Genomic DNA, 19,974 nt, shown 5'->3' with positions numbered 1-19,974 from the left:
GTAATATTGGCCCAAGCACAGTACCTTGTGGAACTCCACTGGTGACTGTTGCAATTTCAGAAAAGAAAGATAGGCCACCATCACCATGAACCTTGACCACTTGCATCCTATTTGTCAAGAAGCTTTATTTTCTGTCTTTTGTGACACACTTTATCAAATGCCTTGGCAAAGTCAAGAAGCATAACATCTACATCCATTCCTTGATCAATAAGTTCAATTGTATATTCGCAGGCATCTAGGTGGTTAGTTTTAGTTGATTTCCCCTGTTTAAAGCCATGCTGTTTTGGGGTGAGCAGCTCATTAGAAACTAGGTTCTTAATTACAGCTGAATTCATAAGAGTTTCTAGTACTGTATCCACAATTTATGTTTTACTTATAGGTCTGTAGTTTTCAGCCACATCCCTATTGCCCCCTTTGAGAATAGGTGTAATATGTGCCAGTCTCCAGTTGTCTGGCACTACTGAGATGTCTTTGGATTTTTGGAATAGCTTAGTTAGTCGCTCAGCTAAAACTGAACATGCTTCCTTCAAAAGTCTAGGGGAAATCCTGATCCAGCTTTTTCAAATGCTTATAGACTAACCCAGGATCAAGACTAAGGGGTGGCATAGGGTTATCAATTTGGTAATTCTCTTCTGGTAGAGTTGTATCAGCTGGGGTTGTGTATAGTGACATAACTGTTCACTTAGTAGATTTGTTATGTTCTTAGAGTTAGCAATCAGCTGACCATGATATGTTAAATGGGTTACTGAGTTTCTACCTGGTTTTTTCTGAGATGCCCATTTCCAAATTTTTTTTGGATTTTCTTTTGTCTGTTGCCAAAAAATCTTTGTATTCTGCAGTAACTTTTTGTCAAATATCTGAGGTGATTTCTAGCTTGTTTGAACTTTTCTAGTTTCTCTGGGGGTTAATATTTTTTGTAAATTGTCCATGTTCTCTTTTTTTTATTGATGGCTTTCCATACTGGCTTTTTTGTGCTCTTTTTGAATATAATAATTCCTTTACTTGGAAATTCAGTATTAAGCTCATTGTGGACCCTCAAAGATGATAGCTTTTTCTCTTACTTTTAGCTAGGCTATGTAAAAGGGTTAGAACCAACAGTTTTTACTTCATCATATGCAGAATATATGGTGCTTAGAAGATTATATGCATTACAGGGCTATACATGTCTAAATTCAGGTGAACATACTGCTCAATGCCTTCTTGTATGCTCTTTCTGAATAAAATAGGCTTGTTATTTTACTCAGAAATTCAATTTGAAGCCCTTTATGGACCCTTGAAGATGATTCATTGTTCTCTTATTTTTTGCTATTGAAAAGGGTTAAAATGTTGGTTGAAAATTTAGGGTGAATCAGGGAAAGTCCGACAGTGGGGTAAGTCCGATACCGACCTTCAATTTGTCTATGGTCCATTGTATCTGTGAGAGGCTTTCATATTTTCTTCCATATTAGTAGCAGTAGGCAACAGTGCCATCAACTTCCGGCAGAGTTAGCACGCCTTCTGTTCAGAAGGTTTTGAAGTTTTTTGGACGGCGTTTTCTTAGGAACACAGGTAACAGACTTTACTTTAACTTATGCAGATTATAAAGTAAGAGAGATAGAGAATATTTTTTCATTTCTTAGAAACTAGAAGACCAGGAGCATCTTCCTGATTTTTTAAAACAAGCTAATGTTATTAGTTGAAGAGATAAGAGGGGTGTTTGTCTTACCCCTAAAAAAGCCCATCTGGGGAAAGTCCGACATGTCGGTCTTACCCCCTACGGGGGATGTTTGGCTGGGGTGTCAGACTTACCCCATGTTACCAAAGATGGATATTTTAAATGGTAGAACAGATTCTAAGCTTTAGATAATAAAGGTTGAAGCCAGTAACCATCCTTATATGGCTCTACTAACTTAGTGGAATGTAGTGTTGTGTTGATCATTCATGTATTGCAGTTCTGTGCCTGCTTTCGTTTATCTTTCTCCCTTGTAATTTGTTTTTCGTCTTAACCTTTACTTGTGACCTGCCGTGCAAAACGTGTAGCAAAGTAGAAATGCTACTTGGCATGTATCAAATTTGTTGGCAGATTTTGTCTGAAAATACCCTTTTTACATATAAAATAATTTTTGCTCAAAGAAAAGGTGTCAAAACACAAGTCGTGCTCTGCTGTGCAAAAAGTGGGATAGCATATTAGCAATGCTACTGGACAGTTTTCATGGCCTAGTAAAATTTGTTGGCATTTTTTTTTAAAAAATACCAGTCTTCCACTATCCCCAAATTTTTGGGGATTTCCCCCAAAATCTGTCTTCTCATAAACATTCTCAAAATCGGTTCCCCAAAAATCCCCTTTCTTTCAGGGTTGCCACCCCTAGTGATTTAAAACTGACGACAATCCACCCCTAGTAACTATTACTTTCACTTGACTTGAAATAATTTGTTCACTATTTTCAAAAGTTTATGTCTCAATTATTTACTACACATCAAAACCAGACATAGATCATTGAATTACTGACCTTTCTTCCTATGCTAGCAAAAGTATACTGACCTTTTTATAGTTGTAGTACAGTGATCAATGAATATTAAGAATGCAGTTGGGTGTGTATTATTTTTATAATACAAATATCATTGGAGTGTACAACTCAATCCATAAACTATCAGCAGTTAGCTATATACTGCATACTTGAGACTTTGAATACTATGCGCCATTAGCAGTATTAGAGTAAATATGAGACAGTACTTTAATATGATTAAATATGATTAAGAAAACTATTGATATTTCTAACCGCAAGCTATACTAAGTTACATTTGTTACTTTTCTGAAAATTTTACCTATAGAAATACTTCTTGCTCAAAGAAAAGCTGTCAAATCACGGATTTTGCTGCTAAAGTGTTGGCAGCTTTTGGATTTCTGCTACTGGCAGTTTTGGAATTTTTTGCACACCTGCTTGTGACAGGTTTTCTAATACATTCATCAATTCATTCATAATTCCCCTTCGAATAAATTCATCCATTCATTCATAATTCCTTTGTCTTTTCTAGATGCCTAGAAATTATGTTCGGAAAACACAACGCGGGGTTGGAGGAACATATGATGCAACTCAGCTACAAAACACGCTAGCAGAGATATCTTCAAAGAGAATGTCTATGCTACAGGCTTCGAAAGTATTTCAAATACTGCGCACTACCTTGCATGACCATCTTATGAAGAAGACAAAAGTCAAAAAAACAGTTTGTGGTGGAGGGAGGAGTCAAGAAATTCCTGCTGAAATAGAAAAGGATATGGCTCAGGGTTTCCGAATACTTTGAAAAGTGGGACATAGGTCTCAGCAAGCAGGAATTTTTTGACCAAGTCCAAGACTATCTCATCAAGAACAGAGTTCAAACAAGATTTAAGGACAACCAACCTGGTCATGACTGGTGGGTGGGGTTCAAGTGCCGAAACAAAATTTCACTAAAGAAACCAGAAAGGTTAGAAAACAAAAGACTTTTGCAGCAATCTGACCTCTTCATAATGTATGGTTTTTATGAGCTGTTGTATGAAACTGCCACGGCGATGGATATTCTTGACAAGCTCCAGTGCTGGTTTAATTTGGATGAGACATCTTTCTGCAGGGATCCTGGCAACACGAAAGTTGCTGGAGCCAAAGGCTCACCAGCGACTCGTAGAACAGGTGGTAATGGACGTGAAAATACAACTGCCTTGGTTTGTATCAATGCAAACGGAGAAAAATTCACAACTTTAATAGTTTTCTTTGCAAAGAATACCTGGACCTCATGGATACCTGTAGATGGAGCTTACCCTGGTGCATCTTACTCATCTACCAATAAAGGGTGGATGCCGTCTGATCTCTTTATGAACTGGTTTGAATTCCAGTTTCTTCCTCATGTAAAGGGAAAGGCACTTCTCATCTTAGATGGACATGACACACATGCTCTTGCAAAACTTGCAAAGCTTTCTCTTGCTCTTGCAAAACTTGCAAACGAAAATAACGTGACAATTCTCAAGCTACCTCCACATGTATCCCACATGCTTCAACCTCTCCATAAAGTGGTTTTCAAGGGAATGAAAGTGTCTTATGATCAGAATCTCTCGAAATGGCAGGTGGAGCACCCTGGCAACATTCTGTCAAAGAAGGATTTTGTATGTCTCTTATCAAAGGTATGGGATACCTATTTCACTCCTAGTCTGATTGAAAAGTCGTTCAAAGCAACTGGAATCTTTGACCTGAGTGTTCCAATGAGAGTAAACCCATCCGTAATTGACCAAACCAAGTTTGAACCTACCAAGTTAAGACGCTATGCACAAATGAAAAAGGAGCAAGAGGAAAATTCAGGCACATCTAAAGCCACAACCACTGTCAACACTGAACTAGAAAAAATAACCTTTTCTGTTACCTTTAGTCCAAAGAAGTTGCTTGGCAACCAATCAAAAACTTTTGAAGAGATTCTTCTTGACTCAATCAAGCGGCCCGACCTACCATCAGTTTCAGGAATAGAAAAACGGAAGAAAATTGCAAGAGAGGCAGAAGTGATAACATCAAAAGAACATCTAGAGGTGCTTAAGAGGGAAGAAAATCTGAAAGCAAAAGGCAAAGGGAAGAAGAAAAGTTCAGATGGGAAGGGTATAAAATCGAAAAAAAAAATTTTTCCTAAGAGGGAAGCCAATAGAGATACGGGTGATAGCGAATCTGACATCAGCCTTGAACTTGGCTCTTATGAGGATGATCAGAGTATTCAAGATACTATTCAAGAAAGTGACAGTGATGACAAGGAGACACCCAGTAAGCAAAAGATTGTTCCCAAGCTAAATGAGTACTATGCAGTTAGATACGATGCAAGGAATGACGAACAAGGTTACATAGGAAGGGTTCTAGACTTTCCTGACGAGGGAAAAGTTAAGCTCAAGTTTCTTCACTGCTTGATTCTTGCCACCTACTCTTTCAATTGGCCAAAGAAAGACAATATTGATACTGTGGATGACAAATACATTTTGCAGGACCAGTAAACTTTGTGGGAAAACCGGACCATTTGAAATACCCCACATCCGTCAGGTTATTGTATCGTACAAGGCAGTTACTAGCAAGTGTCAGTAGATCTTTTTTTTATGCCCATACACGTAAGCTACAACATATATGAGTAACTTTTTGTATCTGGAGTCAAACCATATTTTGTGTGATATGTTTTTCTTTTTTTAAAATACAAGCAATCATTTACATTCAGTGATTTGAGCACCTCGGCCATGATACTTGTAACGTTTATCTGTTGGGTAAGTCCGACACTGTCGGAGTTACCCCACAGCAGCAGAAAAAAGTATGGTCTGGCCTTTTGATGCCAGTCAGTTTGACATAAAAATTGTTTGATTATGGACTTATAGTGATTCCTCGATGCCCTTTAAGATGGTGAAGTCATTTTATTTTTGACATATTGTTGAAAAAAGCTAGTAGGATATGTTGCACTTCCCCCAAAGCTGGGGTAAGTCCAACATAGCAGACTGCACCAACTTTGAGACCTGGTGATGGGCTACAAGCACAGTATATGGGAAAATCAGAAAGTGAATAATATGGGAAACTGTTGCAAAAAAAAGGTTGATAGAATATGATATGAGATACTCCTAAAAAAAAATCTTGAGAGTCAATTTAACAAAAAAAAACATGTTAAGGTGTCGGACTTTCCCCGATTCACCCTACTTTGATGCCATCATAAAGCACCTAACAGCCAACAACATTTGGCCCATCTGGCAACATGGCTTTAGAAAAGGTAGTTCAATAGATACAAACCTACTTGGTGCCTATGATGACATTACTAAGCTCATTGATAAAGGGATTCCATTTGATGTTTTTCTACTTGACCAGACTAAGTCATTTGAGAAGGTCTTTAATGCCAGTAATTAATAAAATATGTTGTTGACTGGGTTATGGTCTCTCTGACAGACAGAAGACAGGTTGTTGTTCTCTTTGCTTCTGATAGTGGCTCACTTGTGGCTCACTAGTTTGCTCCAACCAATGAAGAGTTGAGAACCTCAGGGTATTTGGCTTGGCCCTACATTATTCAACATTTTTATTACTGATGCCCCTGATCGCACAAACAATCAAATAAATTTCTATGCTGATAACTCCAAGGTTGAAACAATGGCTGATACTGCTGAGGCAAGGGCTTCTATACAGGAAGAACTGGTTAACCTAGCAAACTGGTCAGAAAAGTGGCTGCTACAGGACAATGCAGAAAAATGTAGGGTGCTCCACCCAGGACCCTAGCCTTAAAAATCTAGCCTTAAAAAATTTGGCCCAGAAATTCATGAAAAACAAAATAATATGCCTAATTTGGTCCTAATTAACGTTTTCAAAACCCTTCAAAAAGCTTTTCTGTGATGGAAATAATGTTGCAATAAAGATCTTTTTTTAGAGTGATCTTCAGCATGTGAGAACATTAAAAAGATCTAAATATTGAGTCTTTGCATTCTTTTGTTATGATTTTTGACATAGTGATTTTTACAATTGACTTGAGCAAAAACATTACCTTATTTGAATAAAAAAGTACACCATTTCTTATAAACCCTTGAAGATCTTTGAATAAAACAAATAGACTCGTTGAGAATGTGACAGGGATCTTTTTGAGAAAAGGTATATAAAAGATCTCTTCTGACCCAAGAGGCCTCTGGGCAGCTTCTGCTCCCCCTCCTTATATACCCCTTTGTCCACATTATTGGCCTCAGTGAAAGTTTAGTTTTATATTTTCAGGGTCAAAATCAGTCTGGTGCTGGTGGTGGAGCAGGAGATAAACCTACCAAAGAGGACAAAGACAAAAAGAGGAAGTATGAGCCACCTATTCCAACACGTGTGGGGAAGAAGAGGAAGAAGACTAGTAAAGGGCCAGAAACAGCAACAAAACTCCCCACTGTAACTATATATTAGGCCTGTTATTATTTTTTATTGCAGGATTTGCTAAGCATCATTGTTTTATCTTTAAGCTTAAATATGAATGAAAAGTTCTTATTGGGTTATTTGTGGTGCATAACACACACATAAGTTTTGTGAGGTGTTATTTTATTGACAGGGTCCCTCCTCTGTCACCACGCCTTTAACTTTTCCATTTGTCATTGATGGGATTATCCATTTATGGTGAGCATGAAAAGTCTTCTGATTCTATGGAGCAAAATATTGTATCAATATTAGGAGGCTCTGCATTGCTCATTTATTGTATCCTTCTAAATTAGAACATAAATTGCTTCAACAAATAGAATAACTTAAGCTTTAATGCAATTTTAAAAATGAATAATAAAAGAGAAAAAAGTAGAATAATAAGACTAAATGAAGCTGAAGATATTTGTTACATATATTAAATTAAAAAGGGAAGGAATAACTAATGTTTTAACTTCTTTATGCTATAGTATATTGTCAAACTATGGTTGAGCAGATATTGCTGTACCCAAAAATTAAAGAGCATATCTTGTATTTTTAAAAATTTGGCTGGAGAGGACAACCAAAATTTTCAAAGTACCAAGGTCAGTTAAAATGAATCTGATTGTTTGAATTGGGTAAGTTGACACTTGAACAACTGTACATTTCTTTCTAAAAAGGAAAAGCTGGGACTTCAATAAATAAAATAAACCTCCATAAGCAGTTTTGGTTATTGGAGGTACCAAATTAAGAAAAAAGAAACAGTACCGGGGACACTAAAATCAAAAGATTTTTTACTCCATGGACCATCAAATATCTATTGTTTCAAATTTATGAAGTTTTTCGGCAGTAGCACTTGTTTGGCTGTGCTGTTACACTGAACCAAAAAAATAAGTTAGCAAAAATAATTAGTTAAATTGGACAGTGCTTTTTATCTACAAGAATTCAATCATTGACAATCTGCTGATTCCCAAAAACAGCGATGCCTTCAAAGAAAAGCTAAACAACTTTAAGCTATTTGGTGCCATATTATTTTTAGCTGGCTTTTTCCTTGTTTTTTTTTTATACAATAAATAATTTAATTTAGGAATAATTTAATTTTGAAAATCAACAGATTGTTAATGTTTTTATTCTTGTGGATGAAAAGCATTGTCCAATTTAACTAATTATCTTTGCTAATTTATTTTTATGGTTCAATGTTGCAGCACTGCCAAACATGTGGTACTGCCGAAAAACTTCATAAAACTTGAAATAACTTCATAAATTTGAAACAATAGATATTTGATGGTCCATGGAGTGAAAATGTTTTGATTCTAGTGGCCCTGGTACCGTAAGCTTTTTGTGTGTATAGTTTTGTTCAAGGACTTGAATAAGATAAACTTGTGAAAAATTGAATTTTACCCAAATGATTCAGCTTTAATTTAATATATAAAATAAATTATGTTTAACAGTCTTTCTGGTAGAGGTTCTCCAAAAATTTTTCGGTCCCAGTCATAGCCAGTTGACCCTATCAAACAGTTCGTGATAAAGAACTGTAAGTAAGGAGCGACCTGGCTCAATAGTAACCGAAACTCTAAAAAACGGAATTTTGATACCAATAGATACATCAAAAGAATCGGATTTTTATGCTGATATCAAATATATATGTAAATTTCATCAAGTTTAATCTAACCCATCAAAAGCCTGAGAAAATTTGCCCTATTTTCGAAAAAAGGGGGAAACACCCGCTTAAAGTCATAGAATCTTATTGAAAGTCACACCATCAGATTCAGCGTTACCTGAGAGGATTTTTTTGTGGGGGGAAGAGGATTCCATGAAGGGCGCACCGGATTTCCCAGCATTATTTAAAAAAATGATCAGAAATTAAATAAATTTTTTTATTTTTTTTAATTTGAAAATTATTATGTATATGAGGGGGTTTGCCTTTTTGTCAATACCTCGCTCTTTACGCTAAAGTTTTTTTATTTCTTTCAAAAGAGCTATTTATTCTAATTGAACAGCTTTGTCACGCAGGGATCATTCTTGAGTAATTGGAACAAAACTCGAAGTTTAGCGTAAAGAGCGAGGTATTGACGACGAAGTTTCAAACCCCCTCGTATACGTAATAATTTCTGTTCGTTTTAAGTTTTAATATTGCCCCTTTCTTTCAGTTGTAAAAACTTTTTTTTTATATTTAACCTCATATGAAGCAAATTGGGTTTTCTAAATGCAACCAGATTTCAGATAATCATTAGGGAAAGCCAATTCATTTTGAAAAAAAGGTTTTGGACAGAATTATATACCCTGTCGTTTTGGACAGAATTATATACCCTGTCGTTTTGGACAGAATTATATACTAGGCAAAACCAATTTTAGTGTGTTACCTAAACAAAATTGAAAATAATTTAAAAAAAGAGTACAATGGCAAGCCATCAGGTTTTGATGACTAAGATATGCGGTAAGTATTCAGAAGACGGGGACTCTTAATTTGTTATTTCATCCAAAGTAATCATAGGACTGCTGGTAATCAATGATGGCCCAAATAAATCCTTAAATGCATTTTTTACTTGCTAAAGAGCCGTTGTGGACTTAACAATCCCGTTTTTTCTCAGGAAAATGATTAGATAGTTCAAAAACTTGAGGAAGCTATTGATAATCTTACTATTCATGATTGCTGTTCTGTTTAAAAGGTTTAATTTTATATCCAGGCGAGTGTGTCCAGATCTGTTGCTAGGGTTGGTGGTGCCCAGGGGAAAATTAATTACAGCCCTCCCCCCTCCCGACTTTAATATAAGCAAAAAAGTCAAATCAAAGGAAACGATTTGATTAATTTGGGCAACTCGACTGCAGCGCCTTTTCACAGCTGTAGTGCCCAGAGAGGCTGACCCGGTTGCCCCTCCCCTTTGAACGGCTCTGAGTGTATCTGCAACTACAGTCTTTCTCTTGAGATTGCCACCAGTCTATATGAGTAGTTATTTAATTAATATTATATCCTAGCTGATGAATCCCCAGAAATATTAGTTGCATTGCAAATGTTACAAACAGCAACTGGTGAACCATCTAATCTTATAATAATAATTATCTGGTTAATAATTACTTTTTTAATTATTAAATTCTATTAATAATTTAATTAATTTAATAATAATATTGACCATAATAAAAATTAATAATAATGACTTATAATAGTAATATAATAAAATAATAAATGAATAAAGTAAAAATTATGATATTAATAATTTAACTAATAATAATAATGATTTTATTAATAAAATTGATAATATCTTATTAATAATGTCTATTAAAAATGCTCATCATTAAGCTCCTATCTTTACTCTGATTGACTGATACGTACTTGGTTTTGCAGCTCAGTTATTAGTTTTCAGCTGAAATTTTTCAACCAAAAGTTAAGCGCTCAGTTTTAGCCACCTTACTCGTCGAGTGTCTGTCTTAAAATTTGTTTTCTTGATTTACTTCTAGATCTTATTTTAGTCTAGACTTTATTCTATGTGAACTTAACATAGGGCTGGTGTAGCCTATAGTTCAGCGTTTTTGCTTATTTACACTCATTGATATCCAGGATTTTTTTAGTTTCTTAAAGAAAGATGCTTTTTTTGTTAAAATAATAAAACACCGATTTCTATTAATATTATACTGATAATTGACGTTGATCAATGCTGATTAATTACCGCTTATAATTAATATTAATTTCTACTGTTTAAAGAAAATAACTAAAAATCTGAAAATTTGAAGATTATTTGATTTGGCATGGAATATAAAAATTCAAACTATATTTTGTAATTTTTTTTTCAAATTTTGGTGGAAATTAGAAGCCACAGGAAATATGTAATTAACATATTTCAGTTTTGATGTACTTACACCATATAAAAATTGACTTATGTACCTAAAGTATGAAATCTATCTTGATTAGGTATTTTTGATTTAGTTTTTATTTTATGTTTTTATTTAGTCATGCTGATTTTAATGACTTATTTAGTCATTATTTTGACATTATTTTGACTTAATGACTTATTTAGTCATATGTTTTATTTAGTCTCTTAGTCTTTAGTCTTTTAGATTTTAATGACTGACATTTAGTCATAAACAAACCTATGTATCCCTAAGTAAATTCGTGGAGGCTCATTAGGCAAAACTCTTTGAGGCCCCTCACTCTTCACTAGTTCAGCATCATTGTATTTACCATGACACTATTTTTATTGTCGCTCATTTTTAGATTTTACCCCATACAAGATGTCGTCTTAAAATGCTTAAGTTACCATGTTACCATGACACTGTTTTTTATTGTCGCTCATTTTTAGATTTTACCCCATACAAGATGTCGTCTTAAAATGATTAAGTTACCATGTTACCATGACACTGTTTTATATTGTCGCTCATTTTTAGATTTTACCACATACAAGATTTCGTCTTAAAATGCTTAAGTTACCATGTTACCATGACTGTTTTTATTGTCGCTCATTTTTAGATTTTACCCCATACAAGATGTCGTCTTAAAATGCTTAAGTTACCATGTTACCATGACACTGTTTTTTATTGTCGCTCATTTTTAGATTTTACCCCATTCAAGATGTCGTCTTAAAATGCTTAAGTTACCATGTTACCATGACACTGTTTTATATTGTCGCTCATTTTTAGATTTTACCCCATACAAGATGTCGTCTTAAAATGCTTAAGTTAGAAAGGGTGAAGGACTATTTGTTAATGGAAGAAGAATTTATCAGAAACCAAGAACGACTGAAACCACAGGTAAATAATTTCCCTTTCGAGTTGTAATTAGTAATTAATTAATCAATTTATAACCCATCAAAAATACAAGGCATTGTGATGGAGTATAACAAAAAAAAGCTAAAGAAAAAAAAATACATACATACAGAAACAGGAGCAAATACGTTCAAAATAAAAACACAAATAAACCAAACATTTCATTAAAGTAAGCCAGTCCAAAGGTGGCAAACCTCTTTAAGTAAATCATACAAATAAATACAATATGTATTAGTAATGGTTTGCTTCTTAAAATTCAGTAGAAAAGGTCCAGTTTATAGTTATTGTGTTACAATAAAATTGAGGAATAGGACTAATTGGGGATTTATCTATATAAAGTGTGTCTATTAAATGAAAATGGTGAATTTTGTTAAGGAAAAACATTCATGCAGCTTGTGTGTCAGTTTCAGCTTGTGTGTTGGATTGAAGGAAAACTTCCATGCAGCGTTGCCATATCAATTCCAGCTTTTATGTTGGATTTAAAGCAAAATTTCATGATCTCTTTATGAAATTTTATGACCACAATTCAAATACCCTATAGAAAAAATACCTAAAGTACAAGGAATATTTAATTTATTTTCAATAAAAATTTTTGACTGGAAAAAGGAATTTTTCAAGCCAACAAAATATTAAGCCACAAAGAAGAGATTTTGTCATGAAGTACTGTAAAATCTGGCTGCTAAAGTGAAACGCACTCTTGTCAGAATCTAACTTGAGTGTCTAGCTTAAATTAAATTAACATAACTTAAGTTAACCTAACTTAACTTAAGCATCTCTGAAAGTGTAACAGAAGGGAGCAGTCTAGCTGTTCTAGAGATTTACGTACATTCTAAGGATTGTATCGGCTTATTAAAAATTTGATCTAAAATAGGGTTTGGGGTAGTGGTAGCCCCATTTTTCTTTGTGGTAATTTCTGTTCGTTATAATCTTGACTTGAATATAACGTTTCAATTTCTTTTTGTTTTTGGTTTCATTTATTCATCGTAATATCTGTTATTTTTACTTTTGATTTGACTGTTAATTTAAATTTCTGTTTGTTTTAGGTTTCGTTTTTTCATTGATAGTAGTTCTTGTTGATTTGCAGTTTTGAATTATTATATTTATTTACTTCTAATCATTTTAGGTTTTATATACATCTTTGATTGTCTTTGAAAAACACTTTTTGAAATCGATTTCTCTTTGTTTTGATGGATATAGCTTTATCATGTACCAATTTTAGGATATTTGTTATTTTCCTGCTTTTCTGTCTAAGAACTGAAAGGTTGGGTTCAATTTTTCCTATAAATCCAAAAACCAATTCTTTTTTTTAACTTAAATTTAAATTTTGGCAAAACTTGAATATACATTCGAAATGTTTGACCAGGAGTAATTTTGGCAATAATTTCTAAAATGAAAATTTCATTGGCTGGAGAGGTGGATTTTTAATCTTACGGATTGTAAATTTCAATAACTTTGGTTTTCTCTGTATTAAGGGCCCATTTTCTCGAAGACATGAGTTGAGTGAATGTCATCTGTCAAAATAAACGGTATTTTCCATCTTAATCTATTCAACGATAGGCTGTTTTTGCTTTCATCCTCCACTCATCTTTCGCTTCTCACATCTCACTTGCCTATCTCTTGTTGAACTGTTCAAAACACTCGTTCAAGGCAGCATTAAGACTGGAGCAAAGCTCAATTTGTATAGAGCTTTCTATGCAATTTATTTAATTTAAAAATATTTTTGAAACTTAGAGATAAGAAAATTGAAGTTTTTATTCCATAAACAGGGTGTGTTTTAATAAATCTAGATGTTCCTGTGGAGACAGAGCTGTGTTCTCGCTTTACGCGTACTTGGATGAAGAAAGCAAACTGTTTGTAAAACAGACGGTTGTTTTAACTGTTACGAGAGGTGAACAGCAGTTGAACTGCCGTGCTCGTAAAATGATATGTGCTCTGCGTATCTTTTGAACAGTTTATTTTTTATTCTCTAAAAACATTTTTTATTTTGTATTCTCATAAAAACACTTATTAAGTGTTTTACGCTGTCTCCTTTTGTGTGTTTTTTTTTGTAAAATGTTTGTATCATTATATATCATTCTTAGTTTATAAGTAGCTATTGTCTGGTAATAATTACTTGGTATTCTTTTTGTTTATGATCTATGGTTTATCTATTAAATCTTCTATCATACCTTTAATGCATAATTTGTAATGACAGTGGTAGAACGATTATTTCAACGCCAAGCCATCAAAGAGAGAGAGAGAGAGAAAGAGAGGAATTTTAGTCAACCAGAGCAAGAAAATATTTGCTCATTTTCAGGTATCACAAATTGACATAATCATAGTAAGAAAAAGAATTAAATAGAAATAAAAAAGAATCCATAGAGGTATATTTGGACCAACTTATAGGCCTTGTATGTTTCAGAACGACCAGACGTAGAAAATGTTTTGATTATTGTATGGCTTTACGAAACGATATAGTCTTTTTTTTCCTTTTTTTTCTGTGTAAATTGAGGTTCACTTGGCCCTAGAGCTTACGGATGTAATTTTGAAGCCAATTGCCGAAACAATTTATAGATTATTTTTTTGGTGTAACTAATCCCTTTTTCTGTGCTAATCAAAAATACTAGGTCCCAGACAATCAGGAAAACAGTTTAGGCCCATTTTGAACTAACTCCTTTTTTTTACTATATTTGTGAATTAGATTCCCTTTTCCCCGGTGACTTATAGATATAAGTTTTAAACCGACCGGGCAGAAACAAAACTTGGCCCTACTTTTAGGTAAACTAATATTATTATTTTTTTTCAATTTTTATTGTGTTTAAGGACTTACAAATTTAAATATCAAACTAATCTGAAAACCTGAGACAAAACTATTTGTTGCTCGACCTAACAGCTCATGAATACATAATGTGTGGGGTAATATTATGTGAAGGCATCTCTGAAGAAGTGTTGCGAGTAATGTTTATTAATTTATCATAGGAAGAGAAAATAGAAGAAGAAAGAAGCCGTGTTGACGATTTGAGAGGGAGTCCTATGGCGGTTGGAACCCTAGAAGAGATCATTGATGATAGTCACGCGATTGTTTCCACATCCGTTGGTTCTGAACATTATGTTAGCATCCTGTCATTTGTAGATAAAGACCAACATGAACCTGGCTGCTCTGTACTACTTAATCACAAGGTAAGGCACTGAAGCGTTAATTCTTTTTCATTAGTGATTTGAATTTCTAATTTTTTTGTTTGACAATTGAAATCCATTTTTGATTTTGTTGAAAATTGTTTAAATGGACCAACATGAGAATCGTGCAAGTTTATGTTCTTTCACCTCACCTGGCTGTTTCGCTGGGCATAATCACAAGATGACTATCTAAAGCTTTATCAGTTTTTATTGGCGATTTAATTATCTAATTTTGTGCTCTTTGCACAATTGGAATTAATTTTGGATTTGTTGATAAGTGTTTAAGGGGACCAACAAGGAAATGGTCATAAGTGTATGACCTTTAATCTGGCTGTTTGGTAGGGCCTAATCGCAAGGTGTGCAATTAAACATTCAGGCTTTCTATTTTTAGTGATCTGATTGTCTAATTTTAATTTCTTTTGGCAATTGTAATTAACTTTGGATTTTGGTGACAATTGTTTAAATGGATCAGAATTGAAATCAATAAATGGATGGACCTGAAACTGACTGTTTCGTAGTTCTTAATCACGAGGGAAGCAGCGAGAGAGTTAGTTCTCTCTGATTGACGATTTGATCTTAGAGTAGAGGGCCAGATTTTGAAATTAAGATTTCTATAGACAATCAATAAATTTTGAGTTTTGCCGCAATTCTAACAGTAGACTGTGAATAGGATTCTTGCAGCTACAGTCTTACTATTAGTTATGATTTATAGTTGAGTATTTGTGATGAATCAAGTTAGGTGTTAATCTTACCTTTGAAATGTAATATTGTTTTTAGTATTGAAAAATGGTATTCTAATTGTAGGGTAATTATTCTTGTAGAGTAAACACAAAGAGTCAAAATCTTCCCGTTTCTGTTTCACCTCTTGTTTCTATTATTATAAGAGCCCCGTTCTGTTTTTGTGCGAGTGTTTTCATGCATCATGCATACATCATTTCCTATTTTTTAGACTCTACGAAAATGAAACAATTGTATCCGGTCTAGCTTTGATGCCGAACTAAGTTGTGTATAGGATTCTTTCGAATTTTCTTGGATTTAGATGGGCAAATTACATTTTCAACTAAATTCATTTATTAATGTTTAATAATAGATGAATGGTAGAATTTTTTTATTGCTACGCCATCTACCAATTTCTTTAATGTGGAGCACTTAGGTATTCATGTATCTGTTGGAAAATAGTCGCAGTTGTGTGAGCTCTGAGTTGGATTGAAACATAAGCCCGTTTTTGTTTCAATTTTTAGCATGGGGTCAGGTTGTACTTTATTGGTGTGGGAAAAGAGGCAACATTATGTGAACTTTGAGAACTAAGCCAAACATGAGCCAAATAGTATTTGGCTCAGCATGAGCCAAATAATATGGAATTGAAACGGACATCATTTCAGAAAAGAAGCTATCTCGCAGCTCCGTCAGTATGAATTTTATTTTTGAACTTCTTGTTTTGATTCTTTATTATTGTTTGGGATTAACAGTAGCACCAACATCCATTTGAGCAGTTTTGAGCTAAGTTTATCCAGTCCTTGACACAAAGATAGAGGAAACTTTCAAAAAGATGAAATTAATTAAAAGATGATTAGTGTATTAATGTACTAATTGCCTGGTGAGTTAAACGACCAGCTTCCTTTTGCTTGTTTATTTGTTTTGAGTATGATGAGGGTTTTAAGTGGTTTTTTTTTTTTTTTTTTTTTTTTTTTTTTTTTTTTTTTTTTACAATTAAATAAGTCGTATTAATTTTAAATAGACCTATTGATTTGTCTGATAGTAAAAAAAAATTTTTTTGATCTTTTTTTTTTAATTTGTCTCTTTTTTAGGGAATATACTTTTGTCTGTACGAATTTATTGGTCAGTCAAGTTTAACACATAACACATTTACACAAAAACTTAACAATAAATTTACAATAATTTACAATAGATTGTTAATGGTTGCCTTTGCCGTGTTTGCTTCTGATAGGTTTTGTGTTAATGCCACAAATATAGTGCAATCTAGTATCGCGATACACGACAGTATGATGTCCTGAAATTTTCCAACTCTTGTGAATGAATTATATTAGTTGGGAAGAACATTACTTGATATTTTCTTGTATTGATTTAGCGAAGTTTTGTTTTTACTGAATTATGCAAATAAAATATGCAATTCAGCTTTTTATAGGTGGTAGAAAAGATTTTTCATTGATATAAATCTGCTAGGAATGGTTGCTAGTTAGCTTTGATGATCTCAAGGATGAGGAGACAGAGTTTCTGAATTTCTTAAGAGCCATATTTTAAATGGTCAAAATTTAGGTTTTGTCTACTTTTTTTTCATCAAAAATAGACTGTAATATTGAAAAATACAAAATCATTTTCTAATGCATATTTTAAATTCTTCTTCTTTTCTTTATTTTATCCAGCGGTATTTGGTCCTCCTTTCCGCGCTTCCTCTTCCTTTTTGTTTTTTTAATAATAGGTTGGTGATACTTCACTTAATGGATATAATCAAACCGGTTGTTGTTTCCTTTTCGTACTCCAGAAAAAAAAAAAAAATCAATCCTGTTTCTTTCTTCTTCTTTTTTTATCTAAGACTCTTTGCTTATTTGTAATCTATTTTGTCCCTATTTCTCTATTATTCCTTCACTTTACTACCTATCTATCTTACCTCTTACTCGACGTTCCATAGTCTATTTATCTGTTTGGATTCGTACTTGAATCAAAACAGACTGACTTTAAAAGAGAGGATTTATTAATGATTCCTGTTTTTCAACGATTTTACCATCTTTCTTTTGTTGCATAAGCAGAGAATTGAAATGGTGAAATCTTAGATTCAAAAAAGCTGATGTCAAAGCTATTTTTCCAAGTATTTTCTATTAATGCTGTCTCTACACCTTTCGCCAGATCAAGCAAAGAAATAGGAAAAGCCTATTCCAGGGTTCTAGTTTTGTAAGTTTGCCAAAATTTTCAGTCGGAAAATTTTAAAGAAATGTGTCTTAAGTCTTTTGGTTGGTCAGTCATGAAAATTACCTTTGAAAGTTCATTAATGCTGAATTAAGAGCGGGATAATTAGACATTTAGTCTTGTGCTTTTTCTTCTAAATAATACAATGATACTGTTAATTATGATTAATTATACAATTATACAATGTTAATTATGCTAAGAGCCTGTTAAGAGCCTGCAATGTTAGAGCCTGCAATGTTAAGAGCCTGCAGGTAAACACTGTTTAGTTGGGGAATCGCAGCACCCTGAGGTTTGAGGGGTGGGTAAAATTGTACCTTAGGATTAATGTTACCTTATGTTAAAAAATTGTACCTTATGTTAATTGTACCTTAGGAGTATCGTTAGGTCTTTATTTTGTTCTGTTGTCTATCTAGGTTGTTTCTGAATTCTAAGAGCACCTTGAAATTAAAATCTAAAGCCTCTTTGAATGATGGAAGGCACTCCATCAAATAACTTTTACTGACTTTTATATTTGGATAAAATAGTCAGATCTAGTAGCTAATTGGCACAGAATATTTTAATAAACCTTTTATTATTATTGTTATTTATTTCCTTAAAAATCAAGGAGTATATAAAATACGAAAATGGAATTACAAAAATACATCAACACATAAAACAAAGCAATGATTTATAATAGGCATGAAAACAACTGAATAAAACACGTAAAACAAAAACAAAAATAATCTCTGGTATTGAGAAGGGGAAAATATCTGTGGAAAAAGGTTAATTGAAAGCAGCTTGCCCTGCAAGTGGCCGGAACCCATTCTCTAGCCGCCATATGAAGTGGGCCCACCACCTCATAATCGTGTTTGACAGTAAAAATTACATCAAACTTGTAAAAGGGATTACACAAATAGTTGTAGCCTAATCCACTCTCAAATGCGAAGCCAAATTTTATTATGTTAATGTTAATTACTTAGTTAGTCTACGAATTGTTTAAATAAAGGTTCTTACCCATTAATGACCACTAAATAAAAATTGACCACTACAAAACATTGAATGAAGTTCAATTTCTACTGTATAATGATACCAAGTGCCAAGTGGATAGGCGTTTATTTGAGTACTTGCTTTAATGCATTTATATTTAAAAATGAGACGAAATAAAGAAAAAAGGAAAAATAGGGAACTAACTCACCCCTAGGAGCCTTAAATCTTCAATGAACTATGAACTAATTCCCGTACATTTGGTGTTGCATGTAAACCTAATTATGCCCAATTAAAGTGAAACAATAGGAGGGGGTGGGCAATTTTGTTGCTTTTTCAATTTTTTCAACTAAAATATTAGAATCAGGCATTTTTCAATTAAAAATCCGATAAAAGTTATTTGTCAAAATCTAGAAGCGATACCCTCCCCCCACCCTCCTTTGAAGCCACCTAAAATTAATTTGCGATTATGAACCAAAGAGAATAGGAAACTAATAAGAGAGGAAAGTCAAGTTTTCGTCAAGGAAAACAAATTCAGCAAAATCTAACGGTAACCAGCAACGTCTTTAAGTTTGTAGCCAAACAGTCTGTAGCAAAATATCTAACTGTAATTATTTTTAAAATTGATTTTAAAATTGATTGGTACTTAAAGTTCCATGGAAGATTAGCACAATATTCTGCTGCAAGTGCTGTTAGGTTTGTTCCATACTACAGGAAATTATTTTTGACGTGTTACTGCGTAAAAAAAAAAACCAACAACAACGACGTGTTTCTGCATACCAAATGATTCTTGATGCTAAAATTTGCCTGAAAAATCTACATTGTCGGAGAGATTTTCATTGACAGATTTTGAGTAGAGATGACCAGTTTGTTTTTGTTGCTCTACTTTTTATTTTTACTTATGTTTCGAAGTTGTATATATTGCTTAGAAGATTGTGTTTATGTCTCAGGGTTTTATACGAACGTTGGCTGAAGAATTTAGTAAGTGAACATTTGTGTTTCCTTCATCATATTAGAATTGTGTTACAGGTCCATGCTGTTGTTGGTGTTCTAGCTGATGATACAGATCCAATGGTAACTGTAATGAAACTAGAAAAAGCACCACAAGAAACATATGCTGACATCGGAGGTATACTTTTTTACTCTTTACCCATACCTAGAAGCTTTTGCTTATAACTTATTTTTTCACAACCCCTCCCCAACAAAAAAGGAGGGTGTGAGAAAGCACATAATGACTGGCGCCCATTCTTTACTGAGGGACCGAGAAACAGAGATCAACACTACCGGTTTGGACTCTTAG

The 19,974-nt window shown here is 33.6% G+C and overlaps 1 protein-coding gene across 1 annotated transcript in view; it reads left to right on the top strand.

The window, feature by feature from the left end:
* Positions 1-19,974, top strand: part of LOC148948275 (26S proteasome regulatory subunit 4-like) — a 41,983-nt gene that overhangs the window by 13,964 nt on the left and 8,045 nt on the right. Inside the window, exons 2-5 of the mRNA XM_089094815.1 lie at positions 6,714-6,872; positions 11,505-11,615; positions 14,589-14,789; positions 19,704-19,803. Coding sequence (XP_088950941.1) covers positions 6,714-6,872; positions 11,505-11,615; positions 14,589-14,789; positions 19,704-19,803 — 571 coding nt within the window. The remainder of the gene's footprint in view (positions 1-6,713; positions 6,873-11,504; positions 11,616-14,588; positions 14,790-19,703; positions 19,804-19,974) is intronic.

The sequence above is a fragment of the Artemia sp. Qi Xiang Cuo genome, chromosome 9 (assembly GCF_049724085.1).
Source record: "Artemia sp. Qi Xiang Cuo chromosome 9, ASM4972408v1, whole genome shotgun sequence".
In the NCBI taxonomy this organism is placed as follows: Eukaryota; Metazoa; Arthropoda; class Branchiopoda; order Anostraca; family Artemiidae; genus Artemia; species Artemia sp. Qi Xiang Cuo.
This window is presented reverse-complemented; position numbering and strand designations above follow the sequence as displayed.